Source organism: Clytia hemisphaerica, unplaced genomic scaffold (genome assembly GCF_902728285.1).
Source record: "Clytia hemisphaerica strain Z4C2 unplaced genomic scaffold, Clytia hemisphaerica genome assembly, whole genome shotgun sequence".
Classification (NCBI taxonomy): Eukaryota; Metazoa; Cnidaria; class Hydrozoa; order Leptothecata; family Clytiidae; genus Clytia; species Clytia hemisphaerica.
Genome location: NW_027104433.1, coordinates 1,059,156 through 1,081,495, shown reverse-complemented (window position 1 = coordinate 1,081,495; position 22,340 = coordinate 1,059,156). Strand labels below are relative to the sequence as shown.

The 22,340-nt window shown below is 36.2% G+C and overlaps 2 protein-coding genes across 2 annotated transcripts in view; both read left to right on the top strand.

The window, feature by feature from the left end:
- LOC136820636 (laminin subunit alpha-like) overlaps nucleotides 1–7,549 on the top strand; it is a 28,850-nt gene extending 21,301 nt beyond the window's left edge. The window contains exons 34-44 of the mRNA XM_067076832.1: nucleotides 227–412; nucleotides 782–1,131; nucleotides 1,555–1,671; nucleotides 2,037–2,333; nucleotides 2,739–2,853; nucleotides 3,531–3,629; nucleotides 4,016–4,101; nucleotides 4,779–5,422; nucleotides 5,915–6,170; nucleotides 6,560–7,074; nucleotides 7,372–7,549. Coding sequence (XP_066932933.1) covers nucleotides 227–412; nucleotides 782–1,131; nucleotides 1,555–1,671; nucleotides 2,037–2,333; nucleotides 2,739–2,853; nucleotides 3,531–3,629; nucleotides 4,016–4,101; nucleotides 4,779–5,422; nucleotides 5,915–6,170; nucleotides 6,560–7,074; nucleotides 7,372–7,549 — 2,843 coding nt within the window. The remainder of the gene's footprint in view (nucleotides 1–226; nucleotides 413–781; nucleotides 1,132–1,554; nucleotides 1,672–2,036; nucleotides 2,334–2,738; nucleotides 2,854–3,530; nucleotides 3,630–4,015; nucleotides 4,102–4,778; nucleotides 5,423–5,914; nucleotides 6,171–6,559; nucleotides 7,075–7,371) is intronic.
- Nucleotides 7,550–7,801: 252 nt separating this feature from the next.
- Nucleotides 7,802–14,133, top strand: LOC136820635 (laminin subunit alpha-4-like). The gene is made up of 11 exons (XM_067076831.1): nucleotides 7,802–7,940; nucleotides 8,320–8,474; nucleotides 8,830–8,988; nucleotides 9,327–9,640; nucleotides 9,800–9,868; nucleotides 10,027–10,282; nucleotides 10,692–10,909; nucleotides 11,082–11,212; nucleotides 11,539–11,704; nucleotides 12,237–12,587; nucleotides 13,162–14,133. Exons 1-11 carry the CDS (start codon nucleotides 7,842–7,844, stop codon nucleotides 13,290–13,292), a joined length of 2,049 nt encoding a protein of 682 aa, XP_066932932.1. The 5' UTR covers nucleotides 7,802–7,841; the 3' UTR covers nucleotides 13,293–14,133.
- The last annotated feature ends 8,207 nt before the right edge of the window (nucleotides 14,134–22,340 follow it).

The window sequence follows — 22,340 nt, the reverse complement described above, 5'->3', positions numbered from 1 at the left end:
CTTACCCATAACAATCCAAAAGTTTCCTCGACAATCAAACGTGTCAGAATGACAAAATTTCGTATAGTGTTGCTCTTGAATTTTTAGGAAATTTTGATTTTTAATGGAAATGTTTTCATTTGATTGTTAATGGAACTTTTGTATTGTTAAAGGAGGGTACGGTAGTTTATTTTCTAGTTAATTGTGTAAAAAATAAGCTGAAAAACAATTAAATATTATCTTTCAGTCGGAGCATGCCCAGCCTCTCTTAGCAAAGTATTGGAAAACTCAAACAGCAAGTTTGAAATTTCGGACAAGAAGGTTGTCCGGTTGGATCAAGACGCGAAAGATTCGTCCGGAAATGCGACGGCCACCAAAAGGCGTGCCCAACAACTCGTTGACAGTATGACGAACTTCATGGAAGACCTAGAAGGTAATATCTTTCTCTGAGTGATGCTGAGTGAAAGGATTATTGTGCTACTACAAAATCTTCATGTTTTTTTATCGATCTCGTACCCAAAGCCCCTTGCACCGCTTATTTGCGTTACTGATTGATGCGATAAATCCTTTTGTGAGCGCTATCAAAATCATAAAAAACGAGCTAATGGACTGGGTTCGAGTTTGTCTTTTTATAAAAAAAAGAAATTCTTTAAAGATGAGACTGAAATTTTTCCAAAATTTAAAAAACAAACTTATTATAACCGAAGCCTTAGAATTCAGAAAAATACTGTAATGATACAAATTTTCCCATTCATAGGAAGGAAAAGTTAGATTTATTTCCTTACGTTACTCTCTTACTCAGGATTTTTGAAATTGGTCAAGGTGTCAGTGGGTGCAAATGGAACAAACCTGGATTCCGATTTCTCCTTACAAGAGGCACGCGACGCGATCAAAGAATTGCGCGCACGAGATTTCAGCAAAGTTTCAAAAGCATCCAGGAAAGAGAAGGAATCTTCACGCAAAGCTATGATCATTGCAAATGATTTGAAAGGGAAAGCTGTAGTAATTGAAAAGCGAGCCAAAGTGTTCGACGGTGCTTTTCAAGATATCTATGAAGCACACCAACACTTGTTTAACGAGAGCCGAAGTGTGAAGAAAATGTCCGAAAATGCATCAAAAGTGATTTTCATGGCTTCGGACGTCAAATGGAGGGTATGCTTTTTATGTTTATATTTTAAGTGAGTTTTTAAGGTTCCCCTTTTCGTTTAGCTGTCTTCCCGAAGATAAGGGTAGCGCGTCACTTCTTTCCCCTGGATTTTTCAACTAACCCTGACCCCTGATCCGTCTCCTTAGTCGCGGAGCACCAAGTAGAGGGGCTTCAAGTACTATTTGGGAGTCCAGATGGGGGGTCGATCCCACAACCCTGTGCAATGTAGATGGATGCGCTACCTTCATGCCACGGTCGCAGAGATGGGGAAAAGAAATCATCTTTTATTCCATCCAGCAGAGGCGGATGTACACCATTATCGAAATGCATTTATGTACAAATCCAACCTCACTCATTCAGTTTTTAGCAAGAAACGGGTTAATTTGCGTAGGTTTTACTGTTTTCGATATCTTTTAATGTAATTCCAGGGCGTTGTGGAATTGGCTGAAAATATTACCCAACAAAACAATATTACAACTGAGGATGTCATTCTGTTATTAAAATCTGCTGACGATGCATTCAATATGGCTGAAAATTCGTTCGAGGTAAGACCCAGGTTAATTAAGGTAAATTACTTACAAGTTTTTTTTCATAAGAGCAAACTATATAAGAAAATGAGACTTCAACGGCCAAAATGTTAAGAACAAGTTAAGAATATTTTAAGGCTTTGTGTACTCGAAAACACCTAGTTTCTTAGGAAATGGCACAAAAATACTCACAACATGCGAAAATTAAGAACATGTTGAGGCTTGGAAATTAAAAGGGTAAGAAGACCCGAAGTTTTCATAAATTTTGGATGTTCTTATAAAAAATGTGTATATTAATTATGATAAATTCTTGGTTGACAAATTCAGTTGATAAAGCTTGGATGCTGAGTTGAGTTGACTAATCAGCTGAATTTACATTTTAGAAAGTTTCGAACAACACTGGCCCGCTAGCTGGTTTGATGGTGGAACTGCGAGGCTTCGTTTTTGACTTACAAACGAAAATTGACTCAGCAACGCCCGTAGTTGATCGTTCATTCAAACACGCTACTGAACTACGAAAACTCGCCGATGAACTTGATAGTGTCCTTGAAGATACGAAGAAATATGCAAAGACGGCCCTCAAAGCGGCCCGTGTTTATAAAACCATTGTTGATGCAATCCATGAGGCGTTGGCGGCCGCCCGCTTGGCGAATGAGACTGTCAGTGAAGCCAACCGAAAGGTGATTTTGACTACTTTTAAAAAATTAGGCAAATTTAATGAAAGCCACTCCATCTCATAAAGTCCCATTTTCACGGGTAAGGCCATTTTAATTGGGGGAAAGGGCAACGTTTTTCCTGAAGTAAATTTTATCAATCTGCATAGGTTGGATGTTCCTGCTTTTCTCTTAACTAGTATTAAGTACTTTGTCTCAACTAGTACCTTATTACACGAATATTATTCAACGGCCTCGAAATTAACACGCCAAAAATTACCACGAATTTTATTGCTATGACACCATGGCTTTATTAACATGATATTTTTCAATTCGTGTTAATAAAATAACTAGTAACATTCGTGTAATAAGGTAAATGAATCTCCAAATATACCAGTCATATCTTGAGCTAATAAATATTTCTTTTCTCAGGCGATTTCAGTTGAGGAGGACGCAAAGAAATCGAAAGTGAAAAGTGGTGCGGTCAATGAAGAAGCACAAGCGTTGAAAGTTGAACTTGAAGAAAAAGTCAAAGTATCCGCCAAAGGTAACATTTCGCTAATAGTAGAGTCAAAATGTATAGGGAATTATGGGTATTTTTGTGGTTTTTCAAAATTCAAGTTCAGGCAAGAATGGCAACTTCAGCTTCCATTTTATGTGTTGTTTTTTTTCGATTCAGGAGGGTTTTATCGGCTCCCAGACTATATTCTAAACATTATTAGATCATTTTAAATCCTGAGATCCTAATACCACTTAAGCCTAATGTTAAATCTCAGAGTTAGAACTTTACTTTCCAACCATAGCTTAAACACTTCCGGTTTTAAAGTTTTGACGGGATTGCCCTTTTTCCAAATAACTATATTTTAGTCCTGTCCTGATCCGCTCTTTGAATGATCCGCTCATCATACTATTTGTATCCTTCTATAACTCACAGAAAGGCAAGGAAAATAAAGAGTCATGAAACATCAACTCTTATTCATTCAGAATCACGTATGGTAACAGTACAGTGGGCACTCTACAATTCGGTCTTTAAGAGACCAAGAATTGTCTTTGTAATTGATAGAAATATTCGGATTACGGATAGCATTTTTGGATGACTTTCCAGCTGAGAGGACAAATGCTCTAATTATAGAAAGATTCGAATTATAGAAGTTCGAATTAGAAAAAGTTGACTGCTCCATTTTTCATGTACAAATATTTAATTTTGATTCTCTTCACCACTAGGAGTTGTTACACGACACAGTGAATTGAAAGATCTACGAAAACAAATCGAAGGACGAATTGACGTCATCAAAGATGATCTGGTCACTTTCGAAAGGACTGGTAACGAATGAAATGATAATGTTTGAAATTTATTTTATAACGAAGACCTCCAATTGTACTAGATAGGATATTTAATATTCAATGATACAATAGAGTCCCGAACTTGAACCTGTTCGAGTTAAGGAAATTTCGTGTTATGAAGTGCAGTTTATAAGTTATTGTTAACTGAAGGGGCGAGAAAACTTGTCCGAGTTAAGGAGACATTCAAGTTATAGAGGTTCGACTTAAAGAGACTCTATTGTATCAAGTTTTGAATGGAATAACCGGGATTTCTGGCTTTTTCAAAGAGTCGAAGAAAAACTGCTAGAACTCACAACTCAGGATTATTCACCTCCATTTAACTTTATTATTCATGTACAGTTTCCCCTTTTTTTCTCCCTTGACAGACAAACGAGCAATGGATATCATGAATCGTTCAAGAGAAGTTGTTGACATTTCAAAGAAAGGACAAAAACTCTCCAAGAAATATGATGTAAGATTGAGACTTGTTTTGATTCTTCCAAACCATGTTATGTATCAAAATTTACCTCGACATTGAAGCTTTTTGTTTCTTTCTATTGTTAATATCTCGAATTTAATTTTGATTGAGACATTCACATACGAGGGGTAAATCACTCTAAAAAAAGATGTACGATACTTTGTTAACTTTTTGACTGTTTTTCGACTTTGGATTTTGTTTTGAATTTTGTTTTGATTTTTTTTCCGAATAAACGCTCACCGGCCCTCAGGCACCAAAACTTCCACCGAAAAGTTTCTAGAACGACCACCACCCATCAAAACCCCTACGCCCAACGGCCCAACCACTGATTCAAAAGATTTTATATTGAATTTTTTGGACTTTTTTTTCACTTTTTTGGGAATGTGTACCAGCAGTTTTTGAACATTTTATATCCCTCGTTCACATAGGCTTTAGAAAATCTCTCAAAACACACTAAGACATTATATAGTTGGATGACCTATTTACAAATTTTAACAACGACATTTTGAAATTTGAATTTTCTCTACACAGTTATCGAGCATTTTAAATGGTGTTCAACTACTATATATGAACGAAAGAAATTAAGGATTTAAATACTATGAGACAACGACCACACAAGATAAACCTTTTTAAAGTAGTAAGTAAGACCATTATTAAATTTCCTCTTATAGAATGAAGTGAAGAAAGATCGAGTCGTGGTCAAACATATGCAGAAAGATATTAATGACATCAATGCACTCATCAACAAAACTCAAGACAATGTTACCAGGGTTGAAAACAAGATCCCTGAACTCAACACCTCCCTCAGTGAAGTCCAACGAAAATATGAACAAATCGAAGAAATGATTGGTAGCAATGTCACCAACAGCATTGACTACATCAAATTTCTCATCTCACATTCTAAAAGTATTTTAGATCAAATTTCCTTGGCAATGAAATTCAACGCGTCATCACAACTGGTGTTGGATGTTCCCAAAGCTGCGTATGATCCATCAATTAACAACGAGATTTCATTGATGTTCACCATCGATGAAGGAGTCAATGATGGATTCTTGTTCTTTATTGGAAATGGAGATTCACCAGATTCCAATGATTATCTCGCCATGGAGATTGTGGCTGGTTTACTTCGATTCCATTACAAGTTGAGTTCCGGTGATGCTCAGAATGTGACGGTTGGGATACCGGAACCGATTTTGAAAAGTGACGGAAGTGTTGGAAGACTAGGTCTGGGTGGTAGGGATGGGCGGAACATCGAAGGTGGTGGCGGTGGAATCGACCTGAAGCTGAATGATGAATACAGAGTTCATGTGACCAGGTATTGATCATTTCTTCACTCTTATCTTTTTCATAATGAATTTTCACAGTGGCGTTGCCAAATCTCCATGTTCTCGCATTGACCATTGCGAAAAAATTGAGAATCTTCTTGGATGATGTTTTATAACGTCAAAATGAATCGTTTTATTAAATCCGATGGGAAAAACTCCAAACCCTGCCTATTGGATTTTTTTGAGCTTGGAACAATAGAATCTCTATCCTCATTAGATACAATGTATAGCAATGTGCCATCCCGGTTATTACCATAATGGCTTAATGGCAACTCCTGAACTTGGGCACAGGATGTACGGTTACACATTTTGTGGATTGCATTGTGAAGTCACAAGAGTGCTCAAACTGCGAGCAGCGAGCAATGCTCATTAGATAGAAATTTTCATCCTCACTGTGAAAAGAGTTCTTCAGGGGCTGTGAGACAGGGGTGTCTTTTTATAAAGGGAAGACAGACGCTTGATAATTTATTTTTCTGTTCCAGGAACTTCGCTGATGCTTCAATCAAAGTGGGCGAGATCGACGAAAATGGAATACTTCTTCCTTCCAACATTCTCATGCAACGACATTCAGCACGAATCCCCTCACCTATACTCAATCTGGGTGCACAAAGCGATTTCTTCGTTGGTAGTGTGCCGAGCGGTAAAAGGATTCCGTCCGCTTTAAGCACGCGTACATTTCAAGGATCGATGGAGAAAATCGTGTTTAACAATCAAACAATGGGTTTGTGGAATTGGAAGGTACGTCATCTCTGTTTATTTGGTCAAGACGATATTATAGCCTTGATAGATTCAGTTATGATAGGATTCAATGAAATCAAATCTTTCTATATACCAGTAATCAATGTTGCTTGTTAACGAGTCATTTCGGACAAGAGAAATACACATTTTGCTGGAAATTTAGACTCCAGTATATTCACACAACCTTTTATTTGTATTCGACATGACAGTCACCTCGATAGAATTCCAACCCAAAACTTCAAACTCTTTCCAATGGTAGCTGAATTCGTGAGAAACTTTTAAGTTCTTTTAGCTTCCTAACTCTAACTGGGCTCACTCGTCGGAATGGGTTGAATATGATGATTGTAAAAACGTAGCAACTGTTTCATAATATTGCTCTACTTTTATAGAACACCAAGAATGTCGGAGGGGCGTACCGAAGAGGGCGTTTACGAGACAAGGGCGAATACGAGTTCCTCGGAGAACGGTCGTACATCAAGCTTAATGTTCCTTTCCCTCTTACATACGGGCTACAAAGGGTGGAACTTGAATTCACCACCCTCGATAAAAATGGCTTGATCTTCCTTGGAATGGATCCGCCCTATATCTTTGAGGGCGCCATTGGTTTTGATCCAGCACCTGTCAATTTTTACGCCCTCCAACTCGAAGATGGTTATCTGGTTTCATTGTTTGATTTCGGTGCGGGAGCTGTCCGAGTCAAACACACGAACGCCGGACGTGTCAATGAAGGGAAGGTTCATAATATTACGTTGAAAGGAAAATCTCGTTTCGTCCGCCTTTGGGTTGATCAACAACCGCGAGGCGGTGAAACAACAGCGGACATCTCCTTAACCGGACGCCCTAAATTTAAAGTATCCAAAGCATTCATTGGTGGGTTGCCAATGAATGGTTACACCCCGCATGTGTGAGTGATTCCTTTTTTTTTAATTATTTTTGATTTGAATGAGTCAAGATTTCATCATTTGTAATAATTATCGGAAAACCCAAAAAGCCATTAGACAAAAATACTAGAACTACGCTTGTCTCCGTGTGGAAATGGCATCTTACGCAAATTATGAATATGTTAGTGACTTTAAAATGTACGATTCTAACACACGTTCAGCAGGTAAGAGAAACCCTTTGACCCAAAATTGAATTTTTCTGCCTTACTACTTCTTATCAAGTTCACACTATGAAAATTCTGACATCATATTCTCTTCAGTAATGTGTCGCTGGACAGTTTCGTTGGTTCCATCCGAGAGGTATCCATCAAGGGAACCGGATCGCTTCGTTTCGCAACCGGTTACAACTATAATCAAGGCTTTGAGAAACCGGTAAGTCACTTTCGTCGAAGTGAGAAAACATACTTACTACCCTATTTTACAACTTTTGCTTCCTGAAAAATCTGAATTTTACGATAGCGTTTCCCTGCGTCCCTACTCTGTTGATTTGAAATGAATTGACTGTTGGGGATAGTTTAGTTAGTTAGATAAGATTGTCCTGGCTCACTTCTCTCCCTGTCTATCTATGCGGATTAAAGTGGGCAGAAAGATGGCTCTAAAAATTAGAATAGGCCGGACAGAAAGTCGGCCGTCTAATTAAGAGCTATGAACTATTATGGATCTGGGTGTAGTAACTTTGTTCTTTTTTTAGTTTGGTCACTCGGTGTCTTTCCCTTCGAAACGGTCGTACATGAAGGCACCTGCATGTAGTATCACGTTGAAAAACTCTTTTGGATTCTCCTTCCAAACCTATGCGAAGGATGGTGTGATGCTGGTAGCTGATGGACCTGTATGTAACAACTTTATGATTGATCAATTAATTAGAAACAGGAAAAAGATCCTTTTCATTTTCACTTTTTCAAACAACTTTATGATTAAAAATATCTCACTTTTTAGCTGTGTGTTGCTCTATTTGATGATACGTTTGATTGTTTGTGGCAATATTGGCGTTAGCGGTTTGTTTGTCAGAAGTGTACACGCTTTTGTCACGTTAAAGACTCTTAAACACCCTATTTCTCAATAAATCGTTAAAATAAGAACATATAAAGAACATTTTCAGGCTTAAACTCGAAAAGTTTTGAATGTCCAAAGGCTTCAAAATTTTGGATGTTCTTATAAAAAACGTGTAACTAACGAGCAGAGACTTACAAATGTGTTACTTTATTTAGACGGAGACGGAACTGGTCATTGAAATCAGGAACAAGCAGGTTAATGTGGAACTGCAACAAGCCAACATACGTGCTGAGTTGCAAAGTCAAATCTCTGGAGGTCTTTCTGATGGAGAATGGCACAGTCTGACTTTGGTGATTGAGGATGGAAAGAGGTTCGTTTCACGTTGCCGTTGTCAAGATGTCTAAAACATCAAATATTATTAGTTTTATGAAAATGCTAAGTTAACTCAAGCGATCTTTGTTAATTTTAAACAGATTTCTTAAATTCTTCAACGAATATTATCACCATAGATTTATAAAGCCCGGAGGGCTAGATGTCGTGCTTTGGCTGAAAAGTGTGCCGAGGTTAGGTAGGAAATCCTACCTATTTTTTCCGATATTCATTTTTTTGCCTGCGATGTCTTAAAACACGACATCTAGCCATTCGGGCTTTATAAATCTATGATTATCACTACTACTAGAAAGTGATTTTCTGTTATTGACACTCTATTGATCCTTTCATCTCAGGATTTCGTTGTACCTTGGAACGGATGCCGGTCTTGTAAAGAGCTCCAAACCTTTACCTAAAGCTGAAGTTACACTGGAAGGAGATATGTTTTTTGGAGGTTTAGAGGATCAAGAGGTTGGATTTAATGGAAACATCCGACAATTGTACATGTGTGGAAGGTAGGAATTCCATATGTGAAGTATTTTGAATTTAGTTTATCGGTGTTTATCGGTGTTAGATGTCCGAAAAGATTTACAATTTTTTGAAGGATTGCTTGAGTTAACTAGTACTTTGGTGTGAATAACATCATAGCTAGGTCTGCTCTACAATAATGACTGGTTAGTGAGGGCTGTACTGAGAAATATTGCCCTCCATCTTCTTTGAAAATAACCAATTGCATTGCGTAAAAACTCGTACAAACCGCGTCTAAAAAACAAACCGATCAAGAACATTTTTTCCTACGGTTGTAGTCCCTATGTTTTTCCGCGCATTTTCCACATCCTTCCTTCCATCACAGTGAGCTGAATATGATCGGGGATCCTATTGGAGAAAATGTCTTCAACGATGCTAAAATCGGAAGTAATACTTTGAAAGCACCTATTGAACTCATCCCTCCTCCTCCCCCACCCACTATCCCACCAACAAAACCGCCCACCAGCCCAACGCAACCACCAACTACAGTTATGACCACAACAACAACAACGGCCCCTACAACGACCACCAGTACCACAACAATGACGACCTCAACTACAACAACGACCCCCACTACAACGACCACAAGCACGACGACAACGACCACCCCTACTACAACAACAACAACTACTACCCTTGGTAAATTCTTAATCTCTCCCAAGCAAATACTTACCCTTACGGATATCTGCTTTGACGCATTGGATAAAACTAGAACGAAACTTAAACAGAAAGACCTTAAATTGATATAAAGTTTAAAAGTAGTGCTTTTAAATGTACTTCTTTTTTCATGGATTCTAGCTCCTACAACAACATCCACCAGTACGACCACTACCACGACAACGACCACCACCCCGACAACGACAAACGGTGAGAAATAGACACTAACCTACTACATCAAATATCAAGCATTTGCCAAGAGATATCGGTTTAGTTTCCTGTAGGTTTTTGGTAGCTCCTTCTCTTATTGTTAAATAAGGCACCCTGGTCATTTTTCAATAATTCTCTTTTATTTTCAAATTTTCTAGCGCCTTCGACAACTGCTGTTCAACCAACTACGACCCCCTCGCTCACAGAACCGCCCACCGATCCGCCCACAACAAGTGATTCTGATGCAGGGTGGATTGAGGAGACAACAACATCACCGCCCCAAAACACTACAACGCTATCGCCTGCACCCAAATGTTCCAGCAAGTTAAAACCATTAGAAAACGCGTACGGTTTTGGCATGCAAGATGAGAGTTATATCGCGTTTGATGTCTCTTCAAAAAAACTGGGACTAGAGTAAGTAAGATTTTTTAAATGCGCGCTTATTGAACCTTCCTCAGATGCATTGTCTTTAGTTTATACTTTTTGTCAATTGGATACTTTTCTGGGAAAGATTACCAGAGACGTTAAAAGATAAAAGATAAAAGTAATCTATCAGCCATTATTATTAATGTTTAGTAGAAGTAGTAGTACGTTAACTTCAAATAAAATTTTCTCGGCTTTGGTTATAGTAAAATATGTCATGTTTGGGTCCGATGGAAAACTCTTTTTAAGATCTATCTTTTCAGTATGCCTTTTTTGGATTAGGCCAAAGTGATCAGATTGGGTGAATCTTCAAGCTCCTAATCAATTTCGATTGACAACAATTTAGTTGATTAAGTTTTCAAACCTAATTCTTAAACGGTCATTCAATTATTTTGTTCAGAGCGCAATATGAATTCTCCTTTTACACGATGGAAGAAGAAGGACTCCTGATGTCCATCAACATGAAGAGTAAATATGATTACGAAGCCATCTATCTCTCTGGTGGGAAAGTTCATTACATTTTCAATGCTGGTTCTGGCTCATTGACATTGTCGTCCAAAACAAAAGTCAATGATGGAAAATGGCATAAGCTGGTTGCTAGGAGGAACAGAAGAAACGGTATTTCAATTTAACTTGCGGGTTGTTGAAACTGTGAGAAGAGAGCTGCATTTTACTTACAGAAGTCATGATCAAGATATTCCTTATTGTGGAATCAATTGGGTTATTCTAAAAAGGCGCGCTATGCTCTACAGTAGATCCTGGACAATATTCACTTTTTTGTTCCCCTTAGGTATTTTATCTTTTGATGACGTCTTAATGATGGCGGGCGAATCTCCACCCTCATCGGCCGCCGTGAATAACATCAAAACGTTGTATTTTGGTGGTGTTCCTGAAAATGCTATGGTACCTGCTAAAATACCGGTGAGTTGGTACTTTTTTACTTCAATCTTATTTCTTGAACTTTTTCTGGAAGATCTCAATGATCGAAGTACTTCTGTAACTCAACTGGCGTTCGTCTAACGTTATATGGACGTTTTGAACATTAGATAAACGTTGAAACAACGTTGTGTGCCAGCTTGGAAGGTTGTCAAAAATTGCCTTTTTATGAAACTAAATTCCACTAGCGATAAAAGGAACGAAAAATACTTCAAACTACAGTGAATATCAATTTTTCTGCTATATATTCAAGCCAGTCTGCAAGTTTTTTTTAAATTGAAGTCTTAAACATATATTTTCTGTATTTTCAGAGTTTGGCTCAATCACCAATGAAAGGAGGCATGAGAGATTTCAAACTTTTCGGGGAATCATTAGGAAATCCGATCGAAGAAATCGGAATATCGGATGCGTATGACGAGTTACCTTACAAGAGCGCGATTCATTTTGGAACAAATGGAGGATATGTACAGAAATTTAGTGAGTCGCTTTTTTCAAATTTTTGCTCTTTCTGGTGTGTCAGTCGTTTCTTAATCCATTTATTTTATTCATATTTCGATCCTATATTTCTCACAGCTTTTATCAGTAACAGCTCCAGGGCTATGGAGATACGAGAGAGTCTATAGCAAAGGCCTCAGGACCAGAAAATTGGTTAAGGGGGCTTGAGTTATGGATAAAGTAGACGATCCTATCGTCTACACATTATCAGTATTACTGAAAAAAGGAATAACTCAGGAGGCGGGATAAATTTGAAAACGAGTTTAGTTCGGGGCGGAGTAAACAGTGGCGGAGGTATTTACAGTGTAAGTTCCAAAACTCTACCGCCACTATTTTTCCCGTAAACCACCCTGACGCCCTGACTCATATATTTTGTTCCCGCGTTTACTACTGACCCTCTAACGGACGGTAGCATCGTCTATGGATAAAGCCAATTGTAAACCCTTGAAAACTTGAATGATCAAATTTCAAATGTTTTATATTTCTACAAATCTTTCCATTATCACAAATTTAGAACAATTGAAAGTTGGTCAAGATTTCCGCATTTCCTTCGATGTCCGGTCACGCAATCCATCCGGCACACTCTTCTACGTGGTCGGAAAGGAGGACTTCTTGAAAATCACCATCGAAAACATCCAAGATGACGGCTCGATCAAGGTGACGTGTAACAACGGTGGAGGGTTGTTCTCCGTGGCGTACAAACCGGAACCTTCCGTTTGCAACGGTGATATTTACAGTGTGCTTGTGGAGAAGAAAATGAAAACATTGAAATTGACAGTCAATGGTGCCGTGACCGAAGAAACGACCACCAAATCAAGCACGTCCGCTGACACCAACTCGCCTGCTTACTTTGGTGGACTTCCAGGTAGGTTTGGATCTTTTTGAAATCAAGTGTAAATGAAGCTTTAAAGTCTAAATCTCTATGTCCAGTTTCATTCATTCTTGAGAAAATGTTCAATTTCATCATAAATATCATAATTTCATTGTAAATTCATGGAATGATAAATTTGCGCGCTTTTCGCTTACCTGAAAACCGATCATATGCTTGATAATGCTTGCGTCATCATCTTTAGTATAGGCCTTTTTATAAATTATTTTGAGTACAACGAGTGCCTCGTTTTCAAATCATTACCAAGGTGATTAAGTCCCTTGAGTCTTCAAATGTTACTTTTATGAATAGAGTTAACTTCTTATGAAAACTTCTCTGGGAATCAATTAACATAGCAATATTTTGAAAATGATGCGAGCGTTGCTTGATACGTAATTCATAGAAGGATCTACCGATCGGAAATTTCTGATTAAGACGTAATTCGACTTCTTTTGATTTAAAAAAAAGTATAACAAGGAAGAAGTTTGAAATATTCATATCCTGTATACAACGTCCAACTTTCAAGAGATGGTTACAATTAATTATACAGTAATTGTTTTCTCCATTTCAGTTGATTTTCAACCATCTGACTACAAGCCATTTGAGGGCTGCATCAGCAAAGTCGAAATTAACGGTGACCCTGTTGATTTCACAAGTGATGTCATCAAAGATGGTGCCGTCATGGCGGGATGTCCTGAGTGAGAAAGTGAGTGAAAAAGCTGTCTGATGATACCTTTGGAAGAGGAAGGCTCCATAGAATTAAGGACTTGAAGCAAATGAAATTTGAAATAAACATACCAAATCACATACCGTGCTTAATAGGGAGAGACGAATTTGGCTATACCAAAGGATTTGCTACTTAAGCTTAGAAATAATATAGTAACTATGAAAACACTTCAATGTTGCATACTTTAATCAATTAACTCTGCTCGTGATAGGTTGAGAAATTATATCATAACAAAATAACCGGGCTGAATGACCGGGAGAGAGGGTGTTTAATTCTTGATATGCTTAAGTCAGGGGCTATCTTCTTGACATCTTTGAACCACCTGATGACGTTCAAATGTGACGTCAAAAACATTTTTTGAAGACAATATTTTGTATTTTATTTTCTAACCTATCTCATTTCACTGAAGATTGGTGTCTGAGCACCATGAAACTCTGAGTTTGAAACATAAATATTGTGTCAACTTATTATTATAAGTCAAGATTTATACTTTTTAACGGAAGCACCCGAAAACAGCCGGGCTTTGACCAGCACCACCACGCCTATCAAGAATTGAAGTACTCTAAAAAATTTCTTAGAAATTGGTAAAACATTTTGCAGCTAAGCGAAGTAATAGCGGACAAGTATCAAGTAGAGAATGGCATGCATTTTTGCGACAGTCTGAATCATATTTTATAATTGAAAATTTTGTATTATTGTTTATTATTATTTATTAGTTTTTTGTATTCTTAAAATTTTGTATGATTGACTTGATTTTTTGTAAATAAAGATATCATTTTGAGAATCTAAATTTCTGAGCAATGTTCTAAATTGAATCTTCATTTTTCCGGTTTTTTTAGGTAGGGTGACGCCCCCCGATTTTCAAAGAGATCGTATTCATCTCTGTAACACATACTAGTAGTTAAAGATCTCATCCGCATTTCTGTGTGGTGTCTATTCATTCCAAGTGTGCAATAATTTTTGTTTTGGTTTCCGCCATTTTCTAAGAAATGCTAGCCGAAATAAGGAGGCTTAAATGTACTTCGCGCCCCCGTCTCTGTGACCCGGTCTGATCCACCCCGCTGGCCATGGATATCACGCATGGTTCTATGGCATCACAAACAGCTCAAGCAGTTTACCATACCCTGTCAACCGGCATCGACTTTCTTAACGAATACTTTCACCACATGGGCGAGGAAGATCTATTGGAACAAATGAAGTCCAAGTGCTTTACAACAAGATTAGTCGAATGTTTTTTTTGGTCATATGACTGTTAATGTTCAAGGTAATAACTTAGGATGGTTGGAGATGAAAAGAAGAATTGCAAACGATGCGTTTACATTTTTGCTACCACACGTGAATTCAGCAGATAGTGGAGTATCCATACGATCAGAAAAGGATAGAGTCGCCGAAACCTACTCTTACAGTCACGATGATCTTACTATCGAAAACGTATCTTTAATTTGGCAATTCAGAGAAAAACAACAAAATGATCTGTTCTCGATTTCACAGAAAGGCGAGTTGAAAAAGAAGGCAATTGAAGATCAGTCGTTGTTGAAAGGAACTCTTTTGGCAATGTCAGCCAGTGCTTCGATTACATGGAGCGAATCAACCTTGATGTGCACGATGACGATATTTCTCACTTTAAAAAAGTACCCATGCTTCACGCCGCGTTATCGGGAACCTACCAAATACAGTTTCGAGAGTTGAAGAGCTTCCTTGTCAAACGACGGATTCCGATGAAACAAACCCTACTTTTCGTGGTACTGATGGCTATCCATTTAATGTCATCCAACTTTCACGGTTTTATCAATTAGAACAACTGAATCCTACCACCAAAATCGTTGGCAACTTCCTTGTGCAAGCCGAAACTGAGGAAGTTGATATTGTCGTTTTTGAAAAGGCTACTGAATGGGAAGGAGGTAGTCAGCCATATCGGGTCGCCATATGTGATGCTAATGGAAACGTTGTCACCATCGGCATGCAAGTGGTTGTGGAGGAAGGCTGCTATCGGTACCAACACTGCATGAAAAGTTGTCTTCTCTAACGCAAGATATATGACGAAAAGTTAACTTTTCTCTCAATTTTCTTGTTTTGAAATCATTGAATTTTCTTCTGTGCGAAAACAAGTAACAGTGAATCTTCACTATTTCTCGAAAAGCTTAAATTTTCAAAATAACGACATAATTAACTTTTCGATGTACAAAATGATTACATTTTTAGCCACGAAAAGTACTACTTTTCTCTGAAGTAAAAATATTAGACTTTCTCCACGCAGTGAAGATTCACTTTTACTTGTTTTCTTGTCCATGGAAATGTTAAATTCAAAATTGAGAAAAGACGAACCTTTTTTGTAAAAAAAATAACGAAATTCTTTCAATGAAAGGAAAGATTAACAATTTATTATTTACGCATTTTCGAAAAGATGCAGATGTCTAGACCAGAAATAACCAACGTTTCGTTATTGGGAATATATATTCTAGCTTAAAAAAATACTTGATCCGCCTCATTTCATAACATTGAACAGGTAAAAAACTTCTAACATGGAAACATTAAATTTCTGGTTACTGTAGCGACAATTAGACGCGAGATTAAATTCGATAAGATATTGAATTATTAAATATTCTTGGATGATTTTCTTCTTTAAAATTAAAGTCAATATTAAAAAATCATATTATATCTATTTACTCATAATTCTTGTGCTAAAATCTAAAGTATGCCTTATTTACATAAAATGACATAAATTAATAAGATAATGTAAGATAATAAATCATGATATATAATTTTTAAAACAATGGCAATAATTGATGTGGTATAGAAGGAGCTTATAGGGTTGGGGGATATTTCTGACAAAATTTGACATTGTAAAGCATTTTTCGAATTTAAGAAATAAGATTTAGGTTACGGTTCAAGAAATTGTATTCGTATAAAAAATGATGAACTAATTAATAAAAGAAGTAAAACAAGACGACTTAAAGTCGAAAATTTCGCCTAGAATTTGAACTGCATGGGAAAAACAAGAAGTAGAGATCTACTTTACATCGAGCCTTGATGAAACAATTTCACAAGAACAACGAGGCTTAAAATCACTAAAAAATAAGACCAATTTAAGAACAATTGTTGTTTGATTTTTAAGAACTCTTATAAAGTATATGCTTATAAAAAGTAAATATATGCTCATATTGCACGCCATCACTTGTTTACTTTGTAAGAACTAATTACCGAAAGGTATATCACCGTCTATCAAGAGTTATTGATTTGATTCTTATAAAGTAAATACTTATAAGAAAAATGAATATGCTCATACTGTGCTCCGTCCCTTGTTTACTTTGTAAGAACTAATTACCGAAAGGTATATCACCGTCTTTCAAGAGTTATTGATTTGATTCTTATAAAGTATATGCTTACAAGAAAAATAAATATGTTCATATTATGCGTCATCCCTTGTTTACTTTGTAAGAACTAATTACCGAAAGGCATATCACCGTCTATCGAGAGTTTTTGATTTGATTCTTATAAGTAAATGCTTATAAGAAAAATGAATATACTCATATTGTGCAGCGCAGACCCCTTGTTTACTTTGTAAGAACTAATTACCAAAAGGTATATCACCATCTATCGAGAGTTATTAATTTGATTCTTATAAAGTAAATGCTTATAAGAAAAATAAATATGCTCATATTGTGCACCGTCCTTTGTTTACTTTGTAAGAACTAATTACCGAAAGGTATACCACCGTCTATCGAGAGTTATTGATTTGATTCTTATAAAGTAAATGCTTATAAGAAAAATAAATATGCTCATATTGAGCGCCGCCCCTTGTTTACTTTGTAAGAACTAATTACCGAAAGGTATACCACCGTCTATCGAGAGTTATTGATTTGATTCTTATAAAGTAAATGCTTATAAGAAAAATAAATATGCTCATATTGTGCACCGTCCTTTGTTTACTTTGTAAGAACTAATTACCGAAAGGTATACCACCGTCTATCGAGAGTTATTGATTTGATTTTTATAAAGTATATGCTTATAAGAAAATATAGAAAAAACAAAAACTGTGAAGCTAAAGACACAAAGATATATGACGTAATCCAAAGAAAACCTACGAAAATCGTCCGTGGTTATACGAGCGTGTAATTTGTAAATTAATTTTAGTGAGTTCGTCCACCGTATCAAGTACTTTCGTTTTCTAATTTTTTTTCCGACCCGCGACGACCCACGAAAGCTGATTGTAATACTTTCGCTAGGCGAAATTAACAATTACTCCTTCAGTTGTATATCGTGCCTCTTTTCCCGAGGGTTCTTCTCCGATTCTTCGTTCATTGAAGCATTGAAGATGTTTCTTTTGTTGTGTTGTCGAACAATCATCTTTACTTCTTTTTCTTAATACCTTTTATTTCTTGGTCTTCTGATGAGACGATGTTCATTTTGTGATAAGTTTTCTCCACACGTCTTTGACATTGCACAGAATTGATGTTTAGGCTCCCACCGCCGAGCTCACGATACGTTTTTCGACTTTCTGTAGAGAAAAAATGATAAAAATTATACTCTACTTTTTAAACAGGATTATCAAACAGATTAATTGTCCATTTATTTTTATTGAAAATTGAATTGAACTTTAAATTGAAAATAACTAGTAAAAATCTAGCCTGGATATCCAAGCTCAAAATTTTAGAAAAAACAAAATTTACCTCAACATACAAAGTTCTAAAATTATAGAGCTTGGTCTCCCTAGAGAATGAAAGTGCAAACCCATGTTTCCTAGTCAACCCAGGGCAGCAAAACAGAAATTAATAAAAAGCAGTCTTACAAGATCTAAAACTATTTAAAACATCCAAAGATTACACCAAAGTCCATAAAAAAGTTTGCATGCATTATCATGACCAACCATGTTTTCTTGGAAAATGAACTTGCCTCTGTTTTCTTCTTTTTCATGTTTTCATGTAACAGAAAGCCCTATCTTCACTAGCAACTGGTGGAATATCCTATTTTTGCTTTAGAATTGCTCAACGCCGTGTAGATTGGCCCTTACGGTTTTAACGAAGTGAGCGCAAGCAAGCGGACTGCATTCTCATATGAGAATGCAAATCGCTCTAGGGAGACCAGGCTGTAAACCAGAACATAAAATATCAAAAACTAGACTGTGAAATAGTTTACAGCCTGGATATCCAGGCTAGTAAAAATCCAAAATGACTTGAAGATTACAAAAAAACATAATAGCAAGAAAGAAATTACGCGTTTTAGACAGGTTATTTCAAAAATAACTTGAACGAGTGAGTACTTACATGATCATTGCATGGCCTCTTTAGCATTATTGACGCATATTCATCGCCAAGTATTTACTTGTTTCACTGTAAAGTTCGTGTGAAAGCATATTACAAGATTTCATGACAAATCAAATTTCTTTCCCTCTTTTAATTTCTGCCAATTAAAATCTCTTTATCAACATTTTTCTATAAGAGACTTAATTGGACTGCAATTGAAAATATCGTAATTTCTCCACAATTATAAATGTGTTAACACAGGGTCCCAAAGGGAATGGTGTTGTTCAGTTCAAACAGTTAATTGTATTTTTTTGATGAAACCGCCGAATAAATTTTTTAGCCTGTGAAATATCGCCAAAAAAGAGAAACTACGAATCGTTCTTTTCTTCCATCAAGTTAAAGCATCCGAGTTTAATTTTAACAAGTTTAATTAATTGAACTGTTTTAGGAGCTCTTCGTACACACCACTGCCCCAAGTTTACGAGAATTAGTTAACGCAAAAACTTAATACTACACGTTTTTTTATAAGAACAAACGATATAAGAACATAAGGCTTAAAAGGCCAAAATGTTAAGAACAAATTAGGAATATTTCAAGGCTTTGGGAACTCAAAAACTCCCGATTTCTTAGGAAAATGGCCATAAATACTCATAAAATGGGGGGGATAAGAACATGTTAAGCACACTTTTTAGGCTTATTTCCAAAGGCAAAAATTTTGGATGTTCTTATAAAAAACGTGTATTCATGAAATATCAAAATCAAAGTGGTTTCTTTTTATATACATTCCTGATTCGTTCTGTATGAAAAACTCGTCAAACGCACTGACCATAAAAACTATTTTTGGCTGATTTGCAAAATATCTAATACATCCAAAAATTTTATGCTATCTATAATGTAAAATACAGGCTTAAATGCAACCTACTAGCCGTAAGCAAAGCGTCACAAACGCTGAAAGAATGCCTCAAATAAATTGTTCTTCTTTCCTTCTACAAAACACCCTTGCATTTGATTCAAATATATAAGGAGTAAAAATTGCCTCGCATTACATTTGTCAACTATAATGAAGTAAATCGAGATTAAGACTTAAATAAAAGATCGTTGAAAGATTTTGAAAAGTTATGCAAGTTTTAGAAAAACACAAAATTTTAAAAATAATCTCAAAATGGAATGAAATGAAAGCTTTAAAGTCATGTATAATGAATTTGAAGAAGATTAATTTGAGCATATCCAGTTTCCAGCCCTTAAAACAAAAATCGTTTCTAAACATCTCCAATTAGTCTAGTTGTAGAAAATCTAGAGAAGATACTAAAGCACAATGCTTCAAAGCCAAGAAGGGGAGGATTTGTAAAGCTTTTTTAGTAGATTGACAAAATGTATAGAAAATGTTTTAAACTTTTAAACTAACATGAGTAAACGTATCGATGAATAGATTTTACCGGTATTTTTGTAAAGATTAAAAATTTCCAAGAATAAATTCAGGCGAATTTTCAGCTTTTATGTTAATAATGAATTAATGAGTTAATAATTTTATGTTAATGCGTATAAAATCAAAAAAACAATTTTGCATACAATGCATTAAAATCAATAAGTAATTGAAGAGGGAATCTTCATACACAACTATTTACTCACCTCCATCGAGACACCCCTGTGTCTATGGGGTGCCCTATGTTGCAAAAGTAAATTTAAAGGGTTGTGAAAATATCAGCTTTTCGGGTAGCAAAGTGGCATCCTTTTCGGTTAGTAAACATAATTTCTTTCGGGTAGCAAATTTCATATTTTTCGTGTAGCAAATTCTCAAATTTTCGGGTAGCAAATTCTCAAATTTTCGGGTAGCAAATTCTCAAATTTTCGGGTAGCAAAATTTCAAATTTTCGGGTAGTTATTTTTCAAATTTTCGTTTAGTATATTTTCAAATTTTCGTGTAGCAAAATTTCAAATTTTCGTGTAGCAAAATCTCAAATTTTCGTGTAGCAAAATCTCAAATTTTCGTGTAGCAAAATTTCAAATTTTCGTGTAGCAAAATTTCAAATTTTCGTGTAGCAAAATTTCAAATTTTCGCACATCATTTTCTCGTGTATAAAAAAAGTTCCCCGGGTATGTGCACCACCGGATATAATTTATCTTGCAAAAAATGCGGAACGGGTCGGAACGGAACAGAAACAAGTGATTAAAATTACAGGCCATGTTATTTTCCATGTTTTGATATTGATTGAAGCTGATTTAAAAAAAATTGAAATTATAGCACTTTACTTTTTTGTATTTGTTATCACAAAATAAAATAATAACATTATTTTGGCATATTATAAATTCTGCAGACTTAAAGATTTATGGTCCTTATTTTTCAATGGATTTCAAAAGCGCGCCAATTCGGGAACATGTGGGAATTCCTGACATGTGGTGTACCATGACATACTGACATACAGGCATCAAAGTAAAAATAAGATTTGGTAAGACATTTTGTTTTTCCCTCGATATATATAATCTTACCAGACACATGTCTCTCTTCTTTATGGAATTTCTCCATTTAAAATCATCTGGGACGGGAGGGAGCAGGTATATAGCTAGGAGTTATTCTCAACTTCAATTTACTTTTAGTTTGTTTTTTTTTTTAGCTATAAACAAAAATTCTGAGAATGTCTGTCTGTTGTCAGAAAGTGTGCCGTTTGCTTTAGCTATCTTTGCTTTCTGATTTGTATATATGTACATAGTCTGAACGCACTCAACATTGACATAATCATTTTGATGACTGATATAATATATATCGTATATATGTTAATGTTGTGGCATTGATGTTTGGTTTTGTTGATCAGCTTGGATGAGGTTTGTTTGTTTGTTTGTTTATGTTTGACTTTTTAGATAGATAGAAGACTGGCTGCTCTGATGGTGTTGTATACCGCTGGAAAGCTAAGAGATCAGGGGATTACTTTTAGTAGCGACCGGAACGCTTTAGCATACATAGAAAAAAAGTTTAAAGGGTTCAAAGTTCACAGAAAAATGAAACATTAGGTTTGACGTCAACAAATGTTGCATGACTTCTGGAGTCGCTAGGATGAGGAGGGGCGGGTGATGTGAAGGAAATGACAGAGCACTTTTACGGTACTCTTTTGTTGTATTGTGACCGACTGACTTGTCGAAGAGGATTATTTGGTTTCTGTTGGACATTGTGACTGGCAGGCTAAAAAAATTATTTCAAGTGTTGGTATATTGCATCACATTCCGTTCTTGTGTCTATCTTCTGATAATACACCTTTCCTGTAATTCAAACTTCTCAGAAATGGCCCGGGAAAATGTGTGCTCCACCCGTTGTGTATAAAATTCTTTGGGAGGTAAACGTACGCGTTTTTGCCTGCAAAGTGGGTTTTCAGCTTCTAACTTTTGATAGCGATCTTCCTTTGGCAAAAGATTTTCAGGGTGGTATAATACCATGAATAGACTGAACATACTAAAATTTGAGGGGATTTTGTTTGACAGAACTTAAGAAAAGCTCAAAGTCAAAAAACCAACTTTCCCTAAGGAAAGGTAGGCAAAAACGGGTTTGTTTACCTCGAGAGCCCAAACGGTGGAGAGAACCAAAATAATGCGCGCGCATTAGTTTTACGAATTACGGGAAAGGTGTATTACCCCTCTAGTGAAATAAGTTTGTGTTTAAATTGTATCATAATTCTGCTTGTAAACAGTTTAATACTGTCAAAAACTGGGTTACTTTCATCAATGAGGGGTAACTTTCTTCACCTCCAAATGACAGAGTTCTCAATTTATAAAAGTTGGAGGTCATAACCA